The sequence below is a fragment of the Cololabis saira genome, chromosome 16, assembly GCF_033807715.1.
Source record: "Cololabis saira isolate AMF1-May2022 chromosome 16, fColSai1.1, whole genome shotgun sequence".
Classification (NCBI taxonomy): domain Eukaryota; kingdom Metazoa; phylum Chordata; class Actinopteri; order Beloniformes; family Belonidae; genus Cololabis; species Cololabis saira.
Genome location: NC_084602.1, coordinates 27,273,144 through 27,288,013, shown reverse-complemented (window position 1 = coordinate 27,288,013; position 14,870 = coordinate 27,273,144). Strand labels below are relative to the sequence as shown.

At 40.8% G+C, this 14,870-nt stretch overlaps 1 protein-coding gene across 2 annotated transcripts in view; it reads left to right on the top strand.

The window, feature by feature from the left end:
* dlgap2a (discs, large (Drosophila) homolog-associated protein 2a) overlaps window positions 1-14,870 on the top strand; it is a 164,311-nt gene that overhangs the window by 147,962 nt on the left and 1,479 nt on the right. For both annotated transcript variants that reach the window (XM_061743414.1, XM_061743413.1), the window contains 4 exons: window positions 7,863-7,951; window positions 8,104-8,543; window positions 8,653-8,744; window positions 14,413-14,565. In XM_061743414.1, the coding sequence (XP_061599398.1) occupies window positions 7,863-7,951; window positions 8,104-8,543; window positions 8,653-8,744; window positions 14,413-14,565 (774 nt within the window). The remainder of the gene's footprint in view (window positions 1-7,862; window positions 7,952-8,103; window positions 8,544-8,652; window positions 8,745-14,412; window positions 14,566-14,870) is intronic.

The window sequence follows — 14,870 nt, the reverse complement described above, 5'->3', positions numbered from 1 at the left end:
GTTTTGCTCAGGCCGTTTAAGTTGAATCCATTCATTTACAACCTTAAAATTGAACATCATCCCCTGTGGCATGGTAGGTATAAGAGCATTCAGACTTGCAGCTGTATAATTAAAAAAAATGGTCATAACTAATTTAATTGGGGTCATAATTTCTTAATTTCTCAAACATTTTTCTGCAAAATAAATCCTGCTCGTTATCATAATGATCACAGAGAATCAGTAATTCCTCCCTCAAGTTGAATAATTGGCGAATTCACACAACACCTCCATTAAAATGCAACAGCAAAAAAAATGAATTGCTAATTTAGGAAATATTAAAGGAGGATTGTAGGACACCAACTTACAACTTAACTCACAAACACACAAATTCAGTTTTTGTCAAAACTGTGGCACCTTTGCTGCACACACAAACACCAAGACCCATAGTTCTTTCTAGCCCTGTCCAGCCACAAGGTTTTATACTTATTTTTATCACTAAATATGTCTCATGCTGCGTTGTTTATGAAATCACTATCTCACTAATAAATATCAATCCTACTAACAGGCTACATGGCAAGCCAGCCTCTTCACTTATTTCTTGCCAAACATTGCAGTTTTTTTTTGTCGTGATGCTTTCCAACCATCCACACTGAACACGAAACAGCCACATTCCAAACATGATAGGAGTTATGGACAGAAAACACTGGTATGGGAAAATGATGTGTATTCTGCTACCGTAAGCACCTCTTTGAACTTGTAAAATATTGATTAATCACCGACAGCAGCCGTGGACCTCCTCATCATATTATTGCTTCACCTACCACTAGTGGTGTAATTACCCTGAATTACCCTTTCCCTGTATTGACTTATGCAACCTTGTGTTGTTTTAACTTTCTCTGGTTCCTCCCTTAGGGAACACTTTAAAGCCTTTTTTTCTGCACTTTTGCTGCCTTTCTAATCTAGAAACACAACGGGGCTGATTCATACTGAGCAAACTATTTTAATTGGCGCTATAATGATGTTGCGTGGGGGGGTGGAAGAGCAGTCATAGATATTAACCTTAAACGCAGTCATTGGCGGTGTTTGAGTGCGTTGGATGAAAGCCGGCCGTGGCTTCCTTCATCTATTTTGCTGATGTTCTCAGTTTCCACATCTGTGCTGATGCTGTCACTAGGTTACTGGTGTGTCCAATGGTGTTGTCATTACCTAAGGAATGGAAGATGTAGGGATATTCATTGCATCAATATGCAATCATTTATATGCCAACTAAAACTAACGTAACCATGCTATAGTACAGTGGTTCCCAAAGTGGGGGCCGCGCCCCCGTAGGGGGGGCACTACCATCACAGGTACAATATCATTTGCTCCGGAGGGCTAGGAGAGAACTGACTGCAGGCGTTAAGAGAAGCAAAGCCACATATGCACAGAAGATTCAGGGACAGTTCTCTTCCCAGGAATTTATTAAGACTACAACACCAGAGATACACAATGCCCTAGGGACTCTTCTCTGCCTCAGGCTCTCAACGGGTTCTATGCCCGCTTCCAGGACCCTAATGTCTGAGATATACTTGAAGTTCAGACCGCGTACGCCGCATCATGGCCGCCACGCGTTCATTTGGCGCGTCGACGTGCACGTTCTTAAAAAAGACACTGAACGCGTACGCGACCTGCAGTTCTTGCTGTGGCCACGAGTGGCACTGGTCCCGGTCAGATACCAGCTGGCCACAAGTGACAAGGCAGAGGTCGCTGGCGCCGTTTCCTTTGCCGAGATTGCAACAAAAGTAATGTTATAATCTCCTACATCATCCAATGTTGTCATGTAAACTTGTTTGTTGTTCTAATCTGCTACTGCTACTACTGCTGCTACTACCGCTACTACTAAATATTCACTTTTCCAACTGTTGCTCTGCTTACTGCCCCCTATTGGTCACCGCCTGTACGACGCGCTCTCCTCGCGTACTACGCAAGCGACGTTGCGGTTGGTGGTGCACGCGAACGGACGTGAACGCAAGCACCAACAGCAAGTATTAGGGCTGTTCGATTAATCGATTTTGAATCATAATCGCGATTATGTAATTAGAACGATGTTAAAACGTGAAAATCGTAAAATCGATTTTTCACTTTTTTTTTTTTTTTTTTTTACCTTGTCTGCACACAAATTAATGATTGATGGAAATGCCTCTCAATACCTGCGACAAGTGCCCCATAGGAGAGGCTCTTTAGTGTAGGAGGGGGCGTTGTAACATGCCACTGGGCATCCCTCAAGCCAGATGCGGTAGACCGGCTCGTGTTCCTTGCAAAAAACTTGCAAATGTGAATATCAAATGTAATGACTGACATTACACACCTCTACCTCCTTCATGGGTTGCATTATTATTTAGCATGCAAAGACCCAGTTTAGTTTAATTAGAAAATGTCTTGTTTTATTTAATTGGAAATATAACTTACTGTATGATTTTTTTTTTTCAGAGATAAAACTTTATATTTTATTATATTTTTTAAAACTTTTTTTCAACTTATTTTACAGAGTTTTGCACTTTATTCATTCATTTTTGGTTTAATAAGAGCAAAGTTTGCACTTAAAGCCCAATGGGGCAAATGTTCAATAAAAAACAGCATATTTGAAATCATTTCTTTGCCTTTTGTCAATTCACAAAATAATCGTAATCGAAAATCGGATTTTGAGAGAAAAAAATCGAGATTTTATTTTTGGGCAAAATCGAACAGCCCTAGCAAGTATATATACCAGGCCTAACACGTCCCTGCCCAGCACTAGATTCTCCCCTCGACCAGGAGAAGAAACCCTCAGCTGAAGTGAGGTGGACCCTCGGGAGGATTAACCCCCGCGAAGCTGCCAGCCCAGACAACATCCCTGGGTGGGTGATGAGGAACTGAGCTGACCAGCTCTCTGAGGTCCGGCAGACAATTTTAACTCCTCTCTCATCCAGGCAGCTGCCCCCACCTGCATAAAGACCGCCAGTAGCCCTCACGCTGATCGTCACAAAAGGCCTGAAGAGACTGATCGTGGCCCACATCAGAGCCACCATCAATGTCACAGAGGACCTACACCAGTACGCCTACCGCAAGAACCGATCCACAGAGGACGCCATCTCTTCTGTGGTTCACACTTCTCTCACTCACCTGGAGTGGAAAGGTTCCTACTGTAGGTCCGTTTGCTCTTTGTGGACTTCACATCTGCATTTAATCCCTCAGACCCTAATTAAAGGAGCATGAGGCAGGATTGAGGCAGGATTTATGAAAAAAAATGTGTATACGTTTTAAGTTTTCTAGTAATAATGTCAGATGAAGCGTTCCAAACCAAAACGAATGAGCCCTCTCGTATCTCTCCGTTGCCTTGAACAGGCTGTGTGCTGCAAAATGTGCTGCAATTGCGGGCCCGAATTTCCTGCGCTGTCCTGCGGATGTGACGTCACATGACGCTGCATGCGCGTTCTCCCCGTTCTCCCGTGCCGGGCTTCGCTGTTGGCTGCAGTACCCCCGAATGCCGTCGTGGCGAAGGGTGGCGCTAATGAGTCTCATTTCTTAAAAGGAGCCTCATGCTCCTTTAACAAACTTTTGACTCTTGGACTGAGCTCCTCTCTCTGTAACTGGGTTCTGGACTTTCTGACCAACAGGCCTCAGTCTGTGAGGATCCACAATGTCTCCTCATCTCCCATAGTCCTCAGCACTGGCTCCCCTCAGGACTGTGTGCTCAGTCCTCTCCTGTTCACACTACTTACATATGACTGCTCACCTAACCTTCCAGGCTGTCATATTGTGAAGTTTGCGGACGACACAGCGGTGGTTGGATGCATCACAAACAACGATGAGTCTGGCTACCGGCAGGAGGTGGGACATTTGGAGGACTGGTGCAGGAAAATCAGTCTCTGCATAAATAGGATCTGCGGTGGAAGTAGTAGCCAGCTACAATTACCTGGGCTTACACCTAAATAACAACCTCACCTGGAACAACAACACTACCAGTCTTGTCAGAAGGGCACACCAGGGGCTCTACTTCCTGAGGCGCAGAGCTGGGTAGAGTAGCCAAAAATTGTACTCAAGTAAAAGTACTGTTACTTCAGAGTAATATGACTCAAGTAGAAGTAAAAAGTAGTCATCCAAATAATTACTTGAGTAAAAGTAAAAAAGTACTTGGTGAAAAAACTACTCGAGTACTGAGTAACTCTTGAGTAACGTCTGATTTATTTTTTTAACACAACCATTCAAACAGACAAAAGTACAAAATAATCATCTTCAGGCAAATTAAATCAATAAAATAATAAAATAAATTAAAATTAATGAAAAATAAAAAATAGCTTAAATTAAAATAATCTTGAAGTAAATTCAAGTACTTTAATACATAATAAAATAATAACAGAATAAAAAAATAAATTAAGCACAAGTAGCACAAAATTTCAAGCCTTTGCACTTTTCTTTTTTAACCAGGCTCCGCAGGCAAAACTAGAACAAGCCCATGAACTCATAGAAATTCTGTGTGTGTTTGAGTCTGTGTATATGTGACAAAACATGCAAAAACAAACATTTTTCCCAAAGAATCAGTCGGTGATGAGCTCAACGTTCCTAATGTAGCGGAGTAAGAGTAACAGTTTCTTCTTCACAAATCTACTCAAGTAAAAGTAAAAAGTATAGTGATTCAAAACTACTCCTAAAAGTACAACATTTCCCAAAACTTACTCAAGTAAATGTAACCGGGTAAATGTAACTCGTTACTACCCACCTCTGCTGAGGCGGTTGAGGAACTTGGGAGCTCCGTCCTCACATCCTTCGATGGATGTGCTCTGTGGTCCGGCATCATCGCGCGGTACAGAAACTGCACTGCAGCAGGGAGGAAAGCCCTGCAGAGGGTGGTGAAGGCTGCACAGAGAACCGTCGGATCCAGCTTTCCCACCATCCACCTCCAGATGCAGGAAAAGAGGCCACCTGCATCATAAAGGACCTCACTCACCCAGCACACACACTTTTTGTCTCGCTCACCTCAGGCAGGAGGTTGAGGAGCATCAATTTTAAAACCACCAGAGAAACAGCTTAATTCCAGAAGCTGTAAGACTCTTCAACACAAATGGACACAAAATTGCCACTGTAGCTCTAATCACTATACGGACACTTTACTGACACCTTACCAACACTGTCACGGTCATCAAGCCTTCATTTTTGCTGCTATAATTATAATTTATTATGTCTACACTCCATATATTATATATACACTCCATATTGATGCTCAGGCTGTTGCACTCTTTTACATTTTATTACTTCTACTATTACTTTTTTTCTTCTTTATATTATTTTTATTATTTTATTACTTGTTAAAATGTTTGGATGTCCGGGGCCGCGCGTAGGCAATTTCGTTCCACCTCATGCAAAAGTTAAAGCGAATGACAATAAATTTTCCTTGAATCCTTGTTGTTTGTTTTTTTTATTTGGCACTAGAACCACCAGGCGGTCTCACGGACAGTTAGGGGTTTTATTATGAGAATAACTTTATGTAAACAACATCTACAGGTCTGTCATTCCCTGTCTTTTCCTAAATATGTGTTTTATATTTTCTGAAGAATTGAACATACTGAAATAAAATACACACAAGTTCTGAGCACTTATTCTGGCGCACCAGCGGCTGCTGAAGCAGAGCCGGCCGATGTCCACCTCAGCGCTGAGATCACTAAGATAAAAAGAAAAAGTTTGGGAACCACTACTCTAGTAGCTTTCTTTGCATATAGGCAATAGATATTGAACTGGAAAAGTTAATGTGAGCAACGGGTAAAGAAAAGCACATTTTCGCCAAACAATGACTGTCTCTCTCAATCTGCAGTCGGAACTATCAGGCTGTCAAAGTAAAAATTAGAATAAAATAGAAATGAAATAACAGGGCAGCAAAGTCGACAGACTGAAATGACATTTAAAAAAAGCACAAAGAGCAGCTTCAGTCAGCTTAGAGAGAAGAAGGCCCTGACAATAAGCCGTCAGGAAATGAATGTGAACGCTTGACAAAGAGAGATGTAAAAGACAGAAATTAAACAGAGATGAGCAAACAGAGGAACAAGAGGAAAATGAAGGAAGAGCATAACAAAAGGGGTGATGCGGACAAGTTTTTCCTACAGCCCTTAAAAGATGAGGCTCCAGGGAATAGTTCAGGCAGCGAGGAAAAGTCTCAGAGCCTGTATGCAGTCCTGCATCAGCAATTACCCCTTGTATTCACTAATAATACGATTTTCTGGCATTTTTTTAAATACCAATCTACACGAATACTAAATGTCTTCCTGGTTGCATTAATTAGGTACTTAATGAGTATTTTAGAGCTCTATAGCAGTGGTTCCCAAACTTTCTGTGCCCAAGGCACACCAAAGGACAAATAAAAATTTCAAGGCACATCTATTGTGCAAAATAGCCTTATAACACGTGTTATCACTAATATCATCTGTTTATCTGTTAAGTTTATTATTTACTAATGCCAAATAAGATATGACAAAGACAACTATTCTACTCATGAAATATTTATTAACAAAATACTTGACAAAAATATTTAAACTTTATCAAATTGGGCTTCATCAAACACACCCATTTCAGGAGGATTTTTTAAAATAGTTTTTAGATAAAGAGTTTGCCTCTGTATTATGGAATGAGTGCATTCAAAGTAGTATATAGTAAATTAAAATAATTATTTTTGTCTAGTTGTATACTATATTGCAGTAGGCTATGGTTGTCACAAAATCCCACGGCACACTTGGACTTGCCTCAAGGCACACCAGTGTGCTGCGGCACACAGTTTGGGAACCACTGCTCCATAGTTTGATTTATTTGTTGTTAAACAATTTGGGTGCCGTGCAACAGGCTGCAAACACAACACAATATTTTCACATTAAGAATTTGAGGCACCAGACAAAGTGATTTTAATACCCAAATACCAAGATAAAGGGTCCGATACCAGTTGGTTCGGACAGTAGTACGAGGCTGATGGCTCAGTGGTTCAATCCCCCGCTGCACCAACTCAGATGCATAACGTTTCTTCACTAGTGAGAAAGATGCCCAAGCATCATTGTTGAGGTGAAGAGAAGCAGCAGCAAGTATTCAGCAAAATGTGTCAAATCTGTTGCAAAAGCTCCAAATGATGACTTGACAAGTGTTATTAAAAGGGGAAATTATGTATAAATTCTACATTTTGATGTCTTCAGCTTTCATTTCTAGATAGTTTACTCATTTCCATCACAAAGACTCTGAAAATGTTTTTTGTCAGTTTTTGTCAAGCCCAAACACAAAAGTAATGTGTACTCCGTTGTGTATGGCGTTACCTACCCTGCTCCATTCTTGGGATTCATTTCTATACAAACTTAAACTGCACTGCAGCCAACCTTTTCAGTCTTTTAGGCTTTCTAGCGCGCATACATCGCACAATGTTTTCTGTCTGCCAAACAACCTAAAGTTAGATTCCAACCCAGTAGACGTACAGGAGGGTGACTGCATGTGTAATGAGAATTGTTGTTGGTTTAATAATAAATAATAAAATAAATAACTTTATTTATCCGTTAGGAACTTCATTTGTGGAAAAGCATCAGCACCAGTGCGTGTACAGATAACATATGCAACAGGACAGTACAGAAACAAACCAAACAATCAATATAAAGCAACATACATTGGGCAATCACAAATACTGCTGGACTTAGATGCTGTAAAACCATAGCATAGATAAAATACGAGAGAAAGAGAGATAAAAAATATAAGTCCCCCGTTAAGTGCGTGATAAATACAATGATTTTTAAAAAATATGTATAAAAGCGGGTACAAAAATGAATAGGTAAGATCAGCTGTTTATGAGTCTGATTGATGAGGGCACGAAGCTTGACATGGTTTGCGTTCCTTCTTCACATTAGGTGGAAGCAGCCACAGACTCTGAGTCTGAAAGCAGAGGCTCACGCGAGTACCACTCAGTTGGGACCCAGGTAGAGGATGACAAGAAAGGGTGAGTTAATGGCTCTTCGATTTTAACCCCATTTCAAAATTCGGTCTTTGATGTTCTGGCCTCATGGTTATGAATGATGGCCCTGTTGTTACTGCTTTTGTTCTTCATTTCGCTTATATTCATCCACGCCTTTCAACTCTGTGCTTGCTCAGAAAGGGAAGGTTCAAACGCTCCAACAGTGTGACCGCAGCTGTGCAGGCTGACTTGGAGCTGGAGGGCTTTCCGACGATGGAGGACAAGGGCCTGCAGTTTGGGGGGGGCTTCCAGCGTCACTCGGAGCCCAGCACACCCACCCAATACGGAGCGGTGCGTACCGTTCGCACGCAGGGCCTCTTCAGCTACCGCGAGGATTACCGCACCCCCGCTGAGCCCCCCAGTCCTCGAGAGACGATCAGCGAGAGCACGTGGCAGCTAGAACCCCCCTCCTCTCGGGAGAGTGCCACCTCACCAGGTGAGACGGGGAGGGTGTCCCCTTCCCTCCGGAGGGATGGGAGCTGGTTCATGCAGCTGCTCCACACCGAGACCAAGAGGATGGAGGGCTGGTGTAAAGAGATGGAGGCAGAAGCTGAGGAGAACGATCTGTCAGAGGACAGTGAGTGTTTTTGCTCAAACCTGGGAGTCCAATTTAAGGTTGTGATGTCTTGACGTACACTTAAGTGTGTTACTGTGTCTGTTGTACAGATAAGCTGTGTGTGTTGCAGTTCTAGGTAAAATCCGAAGTGCGGTGGGGAGTGCTCAGCTGCTCATGTCTCAGAAATTCCAGCAATTCTACTGGCTGTGTCAGCAAAACCTGGTAAGACGTGATTATCTATTAGGGACAAAAGGTCTTTGTTCTGAGCTCTGCATACTTTCTGCATGATTATCCATGACTACTGAGATATAAAGCCCAAAAAGCTGATGAAAGGACATTTAAGAGATGTAAATGAAAGAAGAGGATGTCATGTTTTTTTACCCAAATAAACGCATCATTCATTTGGAAATGTGTATTTAATTTCCCAGCTTTTTGTTTTTCATACGCTCGTGATAACTTTCATTTCAGCTTTTGACATATAAAACCTTTATGGTTAGCTGTAATGTTGTAATAATGTGACTACATAAATCACAGCATGGCTTTGTTTCAAATGTTTAAAAAAGGCATCAGTATGAAGCATTAACTGCACAATAAAATAATAATCGATCATTCGACACAGCGATGGTTCTTCGCAACTTTTGTTCAGCCTTCAAAACACAATGCTTTACTGCTTTAGCTGCCTCTAACAAACGGAATCAGAACTTCCTGAATGGCTGTGGAGAGGTGCAGCTGTTCAGTTTACTTCATATAATTTACAGTTTAAGTTAAAAAGATTATGTTTTCCTTGAATGATACATTAAAAGGTGACAATCAAAAGCTGTGGTGCTCAGCTCCTTCATAGGAATATTCTGACAAGAGCACCAAGTGTGAGTGTGTATTCACTGATGCAGCTTTGTCCTGAGGGGGAAGTTAAGACCACTATGCTTCAATATGACCCATGTTTGGGCTTACATGTCAAGCCTGGAGAGATGCAAATATTGGTACTATATTTTTAAGACACTTTAAGACTAAGTACAGACCAAAAACACACCTTCTCATTCAAAGAAAACAACCAAGATTGTTGCAATGGAAGTCATTTACAAAAAGCAGAAAGTTAAATTCCTTGTACAGTTCACAGCATCCGGGTTGCTTGCTTTTTATATTTCTTGGACTGCCCATAAGTCGTTTTATTGATCTGAGCCGAATAACTAATCTTTTTAATTGAAGCAGGTGGGAAGTTGTGGCAGATAGTTTCTCTGTTTTTGCAACATGCTGCAGGAACTGCACATTCAGGTAGTATTGGGACAGTACGGGGAGTAGACACACTTCTTTCAGAGCAAGTCAAGTCATTTTTCCAGCTTAAAGAGACTGCATTATGTAAATTTAGGCATCAGCTTTTTCATAACATAACACGGCAACCCTGTCAGCATTAAACTTTCGTGGGTACCAAACTCTCTTCACACATTGGCTGTGTTTGTGAAAGCTTTTCAAATAAGATGCGTTGAAAAAAGGCTTCTAATCTTGTTTCATCAGCTCGCTTCTTTTCAACCTTTAACTTTCAGAAAATCTCGTTTAAAATGCCGTACAGACTGATGGCAAGCGCGCGGCGTCTGTCAGGGACGAGCTCCTGGATTAAATGCATGTTCTGAACCCATCACCGCTTAGGACACTTTTGCTAAATCTGCCAGCTCTAGATATTCAAAATCTTACAATTTTTTTTTTCTCACAGAACATCACGTTCAAGGGTCAGAATAAAGCTGATGAAGTGCAGAGGCAGTCACTTGGTAATTACAGATAACAGGAGTGTTTTCTGTTCAGGCTTACGCTAGATGACATTTAAAATCTAGACTCATTTTCATACATTTTCTTTGCTGTACAAAAGAGAATTATACTGATCCCATAATGCTTTATAATTATCAAGGAAAATCGAGGCCTATCGCTTTTAATTAATGCGATTGCATTACATTTAATTTTATGGGTTCAAGAATGTTTGGAGTTAAATTCCGTTTTGACATCGTCCTCCTTCTACTTGATGTATATTTTCTTAATAACATTATGATGTAAGGGGATGGGTGCTAGATTGGGATATATTAAGAACACTTGGATCCGAAATGAATTAAAAACATGAGTATAATGCAATAAATCATCCGTGACTGTAGTTCAGAAAATGTCACACCCTGCTATCAAACTGTAAATCTATTGGACCATCAGACAGCTGCAACCTTCAGTGGCCGCATCATCTAAATGTCAAAAGGCTTGGAGCGCGTGTATTGCTGGGTTTATTGAACTGATGTATCTCATCATGGATGTTCAAAACACATCTCGAGCGGTATGCAGCTAAAGCTGTTTTGGATCTGTGCAGAAATCTGTACAAAAATCCTGATTCCGGTTTATCTGGATTATGGAATCGTGTAAAATAGCTCAAAAGAGGCAAGGAAGAACGCTGCCAACAACACACTTTAGAAACACTGCCGGTGAGTTGTATGGTAAAATTGTGAGAGAGCAAGAAATCAGTCTCACTAATTACATTTCTAGTCTTGGGTTTTAATAAATAAGGACACAAATAAAGACTCTACTTGCTTTATGTTCTATATCATTTCCACAAATATGCAGCATTTTATCGTTCTTAAGCCTCACATATAGATTCAAAGGACATGACAGGCTAAACTGTTTTAATATGATGTTCAGGTAAATGTTTAAAATGCAGTGTTTTGTCTGAATAATGCACCATGGGCATAAAATGAATGACATTAAAGTCTTTGGTTGAAATGCTTTTGTTTCAGAAGAGTATTTTAGATTATTTTGCTACTTGTAAGAATTCTAGTCAAGAATATTTTTTTGTTACCCCATTGGCAGAGATATTGTGCTTAAAATGCAGTCCATTTTAGAATAGATTTAGGAATATCAGACTTTCCTTTGCAGTATAACATTTGGGTCCTTTTCTCTGTATTCAGTCTTTCGTTTAAGCATAAGGCCTGAATGGGCGGAGCTTCCTTAGTGCTGTAACCCGCTAGTACTTGTACTTAAAGAAGTTCTTGCATTTCTTTTTTATGTGCAAAGGGGTAGTGTAAACTTTCACTATTTTTCAATTCTGAGCTTTAAGGTTTATTCTAAGGTTTATAAATACAACTTCAGCTGAACAGCAGAATATGATATCTGACATTCGGCCAAATTACAGAAGCAAGATGCGACAGCTTGCAGATAGAATGAGTTTCTTCTGGAAAATCATCAAGAAAGATTTTTTCATTTTATTTTCACACACACATTTCTTTCCAACTTTGCCTCATTTTATTGAGGCTCAAGACTTTCTTGTTGCACCGCTCTCTTATCATCTCATTTGAATCCCTCCACACTGACGCTTTGATCTTAACTATTCCTTTGTAGATTTGCTGGTAGATTTCCCAAAGCTCCTCCACTTTGGTCTCACCTGTCATCCGTTGACATATTGGTCATACCTTGAGACTAGGCTTCTTCTAGTTGACCTGTCATTTAACATGCTTAACATGCTGACTGAGGGCTGTGCAGTCTGCATTCACACTGAAAGCGTCACGGGCGTCATAGGCAGCCGGCTGCCATTCATTTTCTATGAAAGCGCGCTTCAAGAGTGAGCGGGAGCAACAAGAGCAGCAGAGGCGGCGGGAGCAGCCGGAGCAGCGCGTCAATTTGAAGTTGAAAAATCTGAACTTTATGCAAATGAGCAGCGGCACTGCCGAGGCAGCGTCCAATCACAGACCGGGATTCCCGAAGCGAGAAGCCTCAATGCAGATTGTACTTTCGTGTATAGGCTACACACAAACGTACACTCATTCACATGCGTATGAGCAGAGCTGTGCACTAACAAACTTATTTTATCAGGAATTAATATATTTCATCCAGCAAACTGACATTTTTGCTGATTTGACTGCCGTTTTTACCTGAACTGCTCATGTGAAACACGTAACTGATGGTTGAGGAGCTGGATGGTCCCAACGATTTTATTTGCTACATCGATCCAACGCAAAATAATTAAAAAACCTTATTAATCACAAAACACAGTTTAAACATCATGACCAAATCTGCTCCGACCCGGTGTGTCAGTGTTCACCGCAGACAGACTGCAGCTTCACCGGGACCAACGGCTCTCACGGTTGCTGTTGATCCGCGGACCAAACTTGTTAAGGAGCATCAAACTCACTCTTATCTACGCGGAAATAACGCTAAAATATAAAGAAGGCGTCCCAAAGTGTGATCTATGGTGAAATAGGAAACTGAAGATGTGCACGCTATATATAGATATGTGTAGGGTATATACTGTACACTGTTCCCTCCAGTTCTGCAGCGCAGCTTTAGCCCCGCCCACTGCAGGCGTCGACAGTCTTTCAGTGTGAATGCACCAAGCAGCGCCATGCTGCCATTTTCAAGGCCATTTTTGACGCTTTCAGTGTGAATGCAGATGTTGCTTGTTTTTGTTTTTTTGTTGTTGTTTTTTTGTCTGTTTTCTTGAGACATCCACTTCTGGCAACTGCCTTGAATGTCTTTCACTTGACCTTATTGACCTAATTAATGCTTATTAACCTCATCAACCCTTCCCAGATTGATTGGTAATAACAACTGTTTCTCTAAAATCATTGCTGATTTATTTGAAACCTGGTATTCTATACACACACACACACAAACACACACATACACACACACCTGCATGCTCCTGAAAGCAACCAGCAATCTATCAAAACTTTTCACACCGCTGACACTTGTTTGTGAGCATTTAATGAGACGTGTTTGCTTTGCAGCACCTAGTGTCTTCTTCAACGTTTCATTCTTAGGGAGCCAGTTTTATTACACAGCACTTCTCCTTTGATTTGCTCATGCAGCAAAGATAGTACAAGTACAAGCTTACCCAATGTTCTGAACAGTTATGAAACGAATCTAAACGAAAGCAGAAATATCGTGTGTATGTGTGTGTTTGGTGTGAGATATGAGCATGTGTGAGTGCGCGTGTTATTATCTACATTCTGCTGCTGTATCAAGTATGAGTGAGGTGTGGTGTACCGAAGAAACAAAAACATCTTTATAAGGACACTTGAATGTACTTTTTCTTATTCCAAAACCAAATTAGCAAGGCAACACAAGGAGAATACAATGAGCTGAATCACAGAGAGAAGGTTGGACAGAAAGACGATAACAGATACAGACACTCACACCGACTCAAAGGGTAATTGGACACGGGTGCGAACAATCAGGACAGATGAGAGGAAGGGAAGCGGAACTTCTTATCATGCGAGGAAATAAACTAAAAAAGGAAGGAAAGCAACAGGCAAATAAAACTGGAGACAAAGGAATGCAAGAAAACAGGAGAACCTAAAAAAAAAATTAAGAAACACGACTTGAAATCCAAAACCACAACAGGATCTTTTTATTATGTCCTACATGTGTTATTATGTATAAAACCCTGCACCTTCTTTTTCAGGTCACTTGAGGTCCAAAAGTCTGGTCTACTGATAAACCGGTTTTATTTACCCATTATCATAAACACATTAACATTCCTGTTAACAAGAACTTTTTAATTGGCAGAAAACTGGAGCACAAAAGAGCATTTAAACATTAAAAAGCTATGACTCATTCAAATATTCAAGAAGCCAGTTTTAGGGACAATGAAGCGCCTTTCAGTCTGATCTTCTTTTCATCTCACGAATCAAAGCATGAAAAGGACTGAACTGTCAACAGAAGTTTATTATGTCAGACCTCATTTGTGAAAATAATAATTGGTCTCCATCATAATTTCTTATCCAAAAGTTCCCAAATTGGTATCTGTGCTTGCTTTGGTTAGTCTGATAAGGACATCTGGTGGATCTAAGCTGAAGTGCAGTAAACAGTGTTGCCAGAGAGACTGTAGTTGAGCAACTGTCATCCTCTTGTCCTTTACTTCCCATAGGACCCCAGTGCCATGCCGCGACCCACCTCTCAGGACCTGGCCGGCTTCTGGGACCTGCTGCAGCTCTCCATCGATGACGTCAACCTGAAGTTTGACCAACTGCAGCAGATCAAGAACAACAACTGGAGGCCCATTGATAGTCCAGAGAAGAAGGTGAGGAGTCAGCCTCTAGAGGTTTTGTTTTTTTTTTAATTATGCTTTAGCATCAGAAAATTACGGAGCCCCTCTGGTGACATTTGAAAAAAATAAAATAAATTTAAATCATTTAAATTTAAATAATTTAAATAAAATAATAAATTAAAAAAATAAAATAATGTGTGGCCACGCACTAATAACTCGTGGCCACGAGATAATCAATGCGTGGCCACGAGATAATTAATGCGTGGCCACGAGTTATTAATGCGTGGCCACGCATTATTTTATTTTTTTCAAATGTCACATGTTATTACTACACTCGC